The sequence below is a fragment of the Lygodium microphyllum genome, chromosome 4 (genome assembly GCF_053477565.2).
Source record: "Lygodium microphyllum isolate KBCC chromosome 4, Lygodium_microphyllum_v1.1.10, whole genome shotgun sequence".
Taxonomy (NCBI): Eukaryota; Viridiplantae; Streptophyta; class Polypodiopsida; order Schizaeales; family Lygodiaceae; genus Lygodium; species Lygodium microphyllum.
Window position 1 is genome coordinate 103,075,997 of NC_141138.1, and position 10,470 is coordinate 103,086,466.

Below are 10,470 nucleotides of genomic sequence, written 5' to 3' on the forward strand. Positions count from 1 at the left end.
TTGGTTTTTTGACAGTGGTGCTTCTAGGCATATTACATCTCGCAGAGATTTATTTGCATCTGTTCATGCAGCTCCAGTTGGCAAGTCTGTACAGTGTGCCAACAATGCATCATACCCTATTAGAGGTATTGGGGAGATTGTGCTCACAGCCATTGATGGCTCTCTTCTCCGCCTACAGGATGCTTTCTTTGTGCCAGGCATAAAGAAGAATTTGTTGTCTATCTCTTCTTTGGCACGTTGTGGATTGCAGGTCACATTTGATGATGACCGATGCATGGTGAGAGACAAAGAACACATGACTTTGGTCTTGACAGGCACTTTATGTCATGGGTTATACGAGTTGGATGCTCTTTCAGTTGATCAGTCAGCATACTTGGCATCCACTCTTACTCCTGCTATGCTACAGGCAGAGTTATGGCATGCTAGGATGGGGCATGTGAACTTTGGCAGCTTGATGCTCTTACAGCGTACACAAATGCTAGATGGATTATCTCTACTGGAGAGACCTCCTGAGCACTTGTGCGAAGGATGTATTTTGGGGAAAATGCATCACTTTTCGTTTCCCCATAATGTTGCTTTTAAAGCAACAGCCAGGTTGCAGTTAGTGCATTCACATGTATGTGGGCCTATACAGACAAATTCATTGGGAGGATGTCCTCTATGCTGAATTCTTTTTGAAGCAGAAGGGCATTGTCCATCAGTACACTACTGCTTATACTCCACAGCAAAATGGGGTTGCAGAGAGAAAGAATCGGTCACTCATGGAGATGGCCAAATGCATATTGAAGGCAAAGAGCTTGCCTCACAGTTTCTGGATGGAAGCCGTCATGTGTGCTTGCCATGTTTTGAACAAATGCCCCACCAAAGCATTGAAGAAAATTACACCTTTTGAGGCTTGGAACAGCCCGAAACCTTCTGTTGGACACTTTCGTACCTTTGGGTGCCTTCCATATGCACATATTCCAAAAGGTACTCAGGAAAAAGTTGGATAGCAAGGCTGTCAAATGCATTTTTATGGGATATAGCAGTGAGAGCAAAGGCCACAGACTCTATGATCCTATTTCTAAAAAGGTGTTTGTCAGTAGGGATATACCATTTGATGAAAAATCAAAATTGTCCCTGGCTAGTTTAGATACATATTAGGCTGCCCGTGATGTATTTGAAGGGCTGCTGCCCATTACACTTGGTGATTGAGCTGGAGTTTCAGCAAGTGAACTCAATGTTCAACCGGCTACTCCTTTGGAAAATGCAGAAAATCAGCCATTGGCTGATTTGAATATTCAGCAAAGTGCTGAAACTGAAATTCAGCAAGAGCTTATGCACAATCAAGAGGCAAGACAAATGCCTAGATGGTATTTACAGACTATGAAAGATAGTCATTTGGATGCACCCATGGCTGGTCGTACTAGAAGGCAAGCTCATATGCATGATACTGCACATACCATGGAGTTCGTTATGGCAGCAAGCACCTTCGATGATGAGGAGCCTGAATGTTTTGAGGATGCACAACAGAGTGTGCATTGGATGGCAGCAATGAAAGCTGAATTGGATTCTATCACTAAGAATCAAACATGGGATTTGGTGTCTTTGCCATTTGGGAAGAAAGCCATTGGAACAAAATGGGTCTACAAACTGAAACGGAATGCAGATGGATCCATTGACAAATACAAGGCAAGGCTTGTAGCTAAAGGCTATGCACAGAAAAAAGGCATTGACTATGAGGAGACATTTGCTCCTACCTCCCGTATGACAACCATCAGGTCTATGGTTGCTTTGGCTTCTCATTATGGATGGACTGTGCATCAGTTGGATATTAAAACTGCATTTTTACATGGGAAACTTCATGAGGAAGTATATGTACAGCAGCCCATTGGTTTTGCACTTGAGGGCTTGGAACACTTGGTATGCAAACTGAAAAAAGCTTTGTATGGTTTGAAACAAGCTCCTAGAGCTTGGTATGCAAAGATAGATGCTTTCTTTCTTAGCCAAGGGTTCATTAACAGCTCATCTGAGTCTACCCTTTACGTATGTAAAGAGGGAGGATCCATGCTGATCATTTGTCTTTATGTTGATGATCTCTTGCTTACAGGGACACATGCTGATCAGATTTCAGCATTTAAACAAAATTTGCAGCAAACTTTTAACATGTTAGACTTGGGGTCTTTGCATTATTACTTGGCCATTCAGTTCATACATGATGCTAGAGGTATTGGGTTATCATAGTCAAGATACATTGGTAAACTTCTTAAGAGGTTTGGCTTACAGAATTGCAAGCCAGTTTGTACACCAATGGAACCTGGACTTAAACTGTCATTACATGATGACAGTGATTTGTTTGATATACACGTATATGCTCCAGCAGTTGGATGTCTTATTTACTTATGCAACACTAGGCCAGACATACAGTTTGCAGTTTCAGCCTTGAGTAGGTATATGCATCAGCCACGCATGTCACATTGGCAAGCTGTTAAGCGTATCGTCCGTTACTTGCAGGGTACTAGATCTCTTGGATTGCTTTATGCCAAGGGAGGACCACTGCAATTACATGCTTAGAGTGATTCTGATTGGGCTGGTGATTATGATTCACATCACTCCACTAGTGGCAATTGTTTCTTTCTTGGCTCATCTTGCATATCTTGGCTTAGCAAGAAACATTCCACTGTTGCCACATCGTCATGTGAAGCTGAATACAAGGCAGCTTTCACTACCATAGTTGAATGCGTATCGATTAGACGCTTGCTTGCTAATCTGGATGTATCTATTACAAAGCCTACTCCTTTGTTCACTGACAATCAAATTGCCATTGCAGTGGCACAGAACCCAGTGTTTCATACACGCACGAAACACAATGAGATACATTATCACTTTGTCAGAGAGAGGCTACATGCAGGTGATATCAGTCTTGCCTATTGTTCTACCACCAGTAATGTGGCAGACATCTTCACCAAAGCTCTTCCTCATGAGAAATTTGAAGCATTTCGCCATGCTTTAAATTTGATCTCCTTTGGTGGCGGATGATCCTTGTACACTTGATCACTCTTCACTCCAAGGGGGTTTCTTGGGTATTTCACTCACGCCTCACTTATGCCTATGCTCACATCAGAGTGTCGATGATCAGTAGGACACTAGGGCACTTTTACTCTCGGTAGGAGAGGTTTTTTTCCCCAAACTTATGGTATTATTTCGTATGTGCTTATGACACACTTACGGGCACTTACCGTGTTCGGGTGTGAACACCCCCCTACAACCCTAAGGTTTAAGGGTTGTACCATGTACTTTCAGTTTACAATCTTCTAGTCTATTGCATTGGGTGTCGTGCTTCACTCTCTACTATCTACTGTTTTCTGTGCTGAGCTTCGATCCTACCTCCACTCTCACATGATTCAATGCATCATCACTATGTTCTCTGTTTTCTAAGTTTCTCTTCTCTCTCAAGGTTTGCCATACACACTATGTTTCTCCCCGCAAATCCTACTGTCTCTTTGGTCTCTTAGTCATTTTTTGACATGTTATCAAAGCCCTCTTCTGTTAGTCCATTTTAACATGGTATCAGAGCTAGAGGTGCTCAATGAGACAAAGATCCTCTGCATCAAAGAAGACCAAGACAAGTTGCACATTCGGCATCATCTACTGATTCCCCCCCTTCTGATGCATCACCTTGAGACAGAGGTATCCTTCTCTTCCTCTCCCTCCCTCCCTCCCTTTTATAGGTTGACACTCCAATGCTATGACTTCTCCACAAATAGATGGATAGACCACTGGGTGCTCCTCTTCCAACATAACCATATCTCCCACCGACGCTTGCCAACATGGATTTTTACTCCGTATACTATCAGAGTATATGCATCTACCCCAAGGCACTCGTCGTGCTACCTCTTCTTTTTGGACCATAGAGTTTATTTTGCATCGGCTTTCATATTTTTATGCTCAAGGCAATAAGATGCATCCAATGCACCCTACATCCTTTCGAGAAAAAGGGGGATCCTCAGGCTTCATGGCCGCCTCACAACGGCTACCATGCACTACGAAGGTTACTTCTACTTCTTCTAGGGTTTCAGGAATGTCACCTCGACAACCCACAGTTCTGCAGTCCACTCCCTCGAGAGAGGGTGATTGTTGAATACCATCCTCTTAACAGACCGCTCCTTTGAGAGACATTGGCTATTCAACACCTTCTCTTACTTTGGCTCCGCAATCCACTCCATTGAGAGATAGCAACAACTGTTGCCCACCTTGGCTCATCATGAGCCTCACCTTTTCTGGCCCTCGACTTCTCAAGTTCGAGGGGCCACCTCTAGGAGTTCTTCGACATCTTCAACACCCCAAATATTTTCTTTGGTACAACTGACCACATTTTCTTCATCATCAAATCTTTCGGAGTCTGTGATCCATGAGTTTTTAGATTCCCTATCTCTCATAGAGGGAAATTCAAAGGTGGATGTACTCTCTGCCCTCAAAGGGGGCTTTTACTTCAACTTCAAAGCCTGTCCCCCCCCACCCCCTTAAACCACCCTTAGAGGGGGCACCTATTCATCATAAAGTTCTTCACCCACCATTACTCTTTGGGGATGGATCTCTTCAAACAATCATTTATCCTATTGATACCCACGATGTTTAAGTACCACTTAAATAGAGGCCTTGGAGATTCATTTGTGACATAGTGATGAGGCCTTCAAATTCCTTCCAACATGGAGTTAAGGAGCTAGTGGCTTCTCTCCCGAGGTGGAGTTTGGTTCTACAGTTCATCTCATCTACTATTCCTTACTACAAGTTACCTTTCATGTGGAAATCTTCGATCTTCGGGATCCTCTACTTCTTCGTATCTCTCTTTGCTTCTCTTTCTTCATCCTTTTGAGCCTGAGAACCACTCCTTCAGTTTACAGAGTTCAGTTAGGATTTGTACTGACAGCACAATCACAGCCCGAAAAAGGACTAGTGTCCATATTTTTGGTCATTTCGTCTAGTGGGCGCCCATACAATGGTGCGCCACCCTAGACAACTTATGCCTATAAATAAGCCGTCACTTCATTCATTTTTTACCCACTTCAGTCATTCTTCACCCCTCTTCTTCCATCACTCCAACACTCTTCACTCTCCATGCCGCTGCTACCCATAACCCTATCAGAGGACATCGCACTTCATGGCCTTCTTCCACCATCTCTTGCCTGGCGTCATCTCTCCCAAATCTAACAATACATTCCTGTTTGCATTTTGTATCCCAGGAGCATCTCCACCAACATGTGTCACCTCTTCTTCCACATTTGGCGTCACCCTGGTATCTACATTTTGGTAGTTCGGAGGGCTTCTCACACCTTGGCAACATCTTCTCCAACTTGGCGTCCGGTTTCTATAGCCAAGTGCCAACCTTCACCTACTAGCATCATCATCTACTTTTTGTTTGCTATCCTCAGGTATTACCTCCCACATCTGACGACCTTCCTCCACATAGGCATCAGCATCCAAACTCCTATAATTTGCATTTGCAGCCTTCTCGCTTCTGGGATTTATGTTTGCTGCCCAAGCAATCTCTCCAACATCTGACGATTGTACTTGCCGTACAACTATGTGTTTCTCCCCACAAACCCTATTGTCTCTCTAGTCTCTTAGTCATTTTTTGACATGGTATCAAAGCCTTCTTCTGTTAGTCATTTTTAGCAACTACTATTGGGGGCATACTAGCAAAGACTTAACCTAACTACACTAACTTTGACTAGGCTAGAGACTTGGATACCCGACGCTCTCATGGTAACTATATGCTCTCTTGGCTGTGCTTGCAATTCATGGTCTAGGTGGAAGCAAGACACTGTTGTTGCATCTTTAGCTGAGGCTCAATATGTACGATGCACCATGGAGGCCCTCTACTTGAGGTTTCTAGCAAAGCTGCAATTTGCTTGTGGGGCTCTTATGGCTGGTGCACAAACTACATGCCATGGAAGCACCTAAGCAACTTACTTGGGCGAATCTTGCACTCTATAAGAAGGTCACTAGCAAAATGTGGACACTTGAAGGCCTTTCAACACCCATCCACTCCACCATATGGATGGAGCAAGGATGCCCCCTCCGATATTGTTTGGTCACTACATTGATGGAATCTCTGATTACATCTTATAAGGAGGTGATAGAGGGGCCCCATTACCCGGACTTGGTTACCTCTCTTACTATATGCAGATGACATTCTATTGATAACTAATTCTCCACAAGGGTTACAAAGACACTTGGATGAATCACACTCCTCTATGCAAGACAGTAAGTTGTCAATGAATCTTGGTAAAACCAAGGTCATGGCATTAAATGCCACATCACAATGGGCCAGGAGATCAGCACCTAAGTTCGTCTATGGGCAAGAGGAGATGGAGTATGTGGACTCTTCTACATACTTGGGAGTTTTATTCAAAAGCCCCACCTTCCCTTTGAGAGAGGCAGCAAATACTAGATTGACCAAGGGGTACACAGCATTAGGAGGCTAGGAGAGGGTGTGCTCACAAGTCCAATTCCAAGAAACCCGCACTAAGCTATAGCTATTTAATACACTAGTCACATCTACATTGCTATATGGAGTGTAGATATGGGGACCTAGCCCTAATCACCAATGTTGATCAGGTCACACCTATGATTGATGGAGATCAATGGAGAGACCCTTTGTATCCATTATCTCCAGAATGATTTAATGTAAGGCCTCAATCCCACACAAGTTCATTAAAGCTGAGTTAGCAGCCACACCGATTGTAGTAGAGGCCCTCACCTAGTCTATCACCTACATACACAAACTATGGGATCTACCCCAACATAGATACACCCAACTAGCTCTTGAGTCCTACTATAAGCTTACCAGAGAGGGTGACACTTTGTGTTGATATGCACAAATGTCAGCATGGTTTTCAACTGCATGGCCTCGGAATGGACAAACTACCCCCCCCCTTTCCCTCTATGTGCCATCCCTTGATTCGAGCTGATCAGAGATCAACAAGATTATCAAGGTAGACATTACCCAGCTTGGCATGGTTGGCACCAATGCACGAGTTAGGGATGAAGATAGCCTTATATAGAGAGCATGTTCTCCACATTACAGATGATGGCTTTATTGTCCACCCAAGATACATGGATGCCCACCCCTCTCATGGGATCAAATGTGCTATCGGCTAGTTGTACACATTAGTTAGAGATTGAAACTGCCAAATATAGATCCATACCACCCAAGGATGCATATGTCAGATTTTTCAACTTGAGCCAAAGATCGAGGAGCACTATATCTGCCACTGCCCAGCTTACGATGAGATCCAAGGCTGCTTTCATTGTCTATTCAAAGACGGGTTTGGCCCTTTATTGAGTGTCATGGATTATGCAGATGAAAGATGCCTTGGCCTCTTCCTCCTCGAGATCTCATGACTGAGAGAGACTCCGGTGCCTTAGAGAGACGCTACTCAAGAGTACAGCCCCAGGACAGCAATGACCTGCCAAAAGGCAACTTACAACTTCTTCACAAGGGAGATCCAAGAGACCCCATCCCAGCCCCAATATATCAGGACCATTGAGGAGAACCTGACACTACTGCAGCCTACATCCACACAAGAAACACTGCTTGATCACACCATCCAGCTTGGCTGATCCCGCTGCCCCAGATCCCGACATAGACAGTAGTGCCACATGCATGTGCGGTTACAGGAGATCAATGCTCAAGCTAGAGCAAGGTTGTATGCACCTCCATGATATCCCCTTGCATATACCTCCATGATATCCCCTATCAGTGGCTTTATACCTCATAGATTATATTTGATTTTGTACTCCAAGATTCTAGGTCCACCATAGATTGTATCAGCTAGGGCTTATCACTTTATTATAGCTTATTTAGTATATTTTCTTCTACAGTTACTGTTTTTCCAGACAGTTGTATCATCACAAATGGTTGTAACCCATAGTCTCATAGGTCATTTTGACCTTTTGCAGAGACTAATATATCATTTCATATCTCTCTCTCTGTATAGATATGGATGTGTGATAGCTCCGCTCCCATGGTGAAGCTCATCATATCAGCAAAGATGGAGAAATAGGAGTTCATACATGCAGGAATGTCTAAAACTTGTGATGGCAGGACAGTTTCTGCCTTTCTCTTTGTTTGTTTGTGTTCCAGCTTCTGACTCAGCGTGTCCCCAAAGTGTTAGTCTTCCATAACCTATGCATGAGCCAGGGTGCAGATGCCTCTACATGAGCCAAGGTGCAGGTGCCTCTGGTGTTGTTGCCACCTCTTGTTCTCCCAGAACTCCATGGCCTCTATCGACTACAATAGCCCTTTGAAGTCCTTGGGCATCCATTTCATTCCTTTGGCAGTCGAGTTTGCCCACTCTCAGCTTCCTGTTACTACCAGAAAGGTTCTTTTGTGACAGGACCATTTGATTCATTTACTCTCTGCTTCATTAATGTAGCTGGATCAAAGCCATTGTTCTACATTAGAAATTTCTGCCTCCTTCACAAACCATTTTCCTATAGAGGCCTAAAGACAGGAGCATCTGAAATGCACACCAGGAGGAATGCCAGTGAAATGATGACAACACAACCGCAGCTGTTTACAATGCTCTTTCAACTGGACTTGAGTATCAGTCCACTGTGACCGACATGACAACTGGAAGATAGCTCGATGAATGCTACAAAGGTGTGACAGTGATCCAGGACAAGATGATGGCTTGATGGATATCATACAGACGGGAGGCAACCGGGATGCATAATGTTGACTCACCATAAAAAGGCTGCCTTCTTACCCGGACTCTCTAAAGTATGCCATTCCTTCGATTAATCTTTGTAGCTTCCGGGCAAGCGTGTGCGCTATACGACCAGCATGGTCTTTTGAGAAGTTCTCAGTGCAAAGGATCCTATTTGACCTCAAATCATCATCATTAAGGACTGTATTTCTATCATATGTGAGTACTCCTGTGGCTCAACTTAACACTGCAAAGGCTAAAAGTATACGGGCTTGTACTAACCCGCTGATAACTCCTACTTTAAATTACGATCATTAGGCCTCCGTACATCACATATGAAAGTACTCGCTAATTGATATGGCTCCTGTCTTACTGTGACACTTAATATCACGTTAGATTCAATGAATTGTGCAGAGCACTACATGAATCAAAGAGAATGAAGCGGATGTTTCTGAAACTGAGAAAGGATCTACTTGGCTTGGGTGTAATAATGCTACGGGGACGCTTGCCATGCGGTCTCTCGTTACAGCTGTTATGCTCATCTTCATCTTCCTGCTCCTCCTCCTCTGCATCCTTTTCTTCTTCTTCTTCTTCTTCTTCTTCTTCTCCGTGCCTGCCTGTATGTCCTTGCAGGACCTTCTTCTGACCACCCCCAGGAGGTACGATGTCCACCCTAGAAGCTCCATTCCGGCGTCTGAGACTCAGGCATCGCTGCAGCTGCTGGACTAGATTCTTGACCATGATCCCTTTAACAGCCTCTCCAGCTCTTCATCTCGTTATTTGTTGCTGCTGCTGCTGCTGCTTCTTCTTCTCCATGCGTATGTCAACCTTCCCGTGCTACAAATCATGGCATGCAGCACTGCAGTGCAGACAACATCCTCATGCTCCCCGCATGCATGCATGCGTGCGTGCGTGCACGCAAGGATAATTAAGTGTCATGATTGCTGCAAAGCGTAGCATGCATTAGACGTCATGTCGACATACCGAAATTGGACGGAAGCCCCTCGTTGGAAATCTGACCTATGGTAAATCATTCAAACCAGGTGTAAATTTCTTTAGAGCGTCTCGAAGCACCTGTTCCTCTGTCAAACGACTCCTTCGGAAAATAACATCAGCAAATTGGCAAATCTTATCCGGTGTTTTAAAATATCGAGGTTAATATAAAATAAATTGCAAAAAATGTCAAAAATACCTTCAATATTTACTCACAAATTATAAGGTTTGAAGCTCTAACTTTACACACTTATTAGTTATGAAAATGGCAAATACAAGTGATTTAATTCAAAATATGTCTAAAATTTTGAAGTAAAGGTGCTTGTATTGGCTATTGACAATGTATTTCATAAACATTCACATTTTCTTGATCAAATGCCAACACTTAAAAAAAAGAGTTAAATTTTACTAATAATCTTTAATCTTGGTTGTTTTAGGGCTATCTTTCAATCGAATATTTTTTATTTGTATATATTGATATTTCTATTTTTAAGCTCAATGCATTAGCCTTAAGAGTGCAAGGGTGTATCCCTAGATTATGTGCTCAAGTGCTCTCTATAATCAAGTACTTCTACTCTATTATGTGTACAAGAGGGGTATAAGAGTACCTCTCAACTATGTGCCCTAATCCGTACGCTCTAGTCATCAATGCCCTAAGGTCATGTGCATGAGTGTAATCTTAACAAGGTAATGAGTGCAATATGTGGCTAGTAAGTATAGTGTATGCTCTTTGTCTTATATACATGATTGGCAAAGTGGTTTATGAGTGTGTGATCTACTTTAT

The 10,470-nt window shown here is 43.4% G+C and overlaps 1 protein-coding gene across 5 annotated transcripts in view; it reads right to left on the reverse strand.

Annotated features, from left to right (window-relative positions):
* Positions 1-9,499, reverse strand: part of LOC148037409 (uncharacterized) — a 162,509-nt gene extending 153,010 nt beyond the window's left edge. For 4 of the 5 annotated variants that reach the window (XM_087676324.1, XM_087676323.1, XM_087676322.1 and 1 more), the window contains exon 1: positions 9,167-9,499. In XM_087676324.1, the coding sequence (XP_087532450.1) occupies positions 9,167-9,379 (213 nt within the window). In that variant the 5' untranslated portion in view covers positions 9,380-9,499. The remainder of the gene's footprint in view (positions 1-9,166) is intronic. The other variant, XM_087676321.1, reaches the window with a different exon arrangement.
* Between the last annotated feature and the right edge of the window lie 971 nt (positions 9,500-10,470).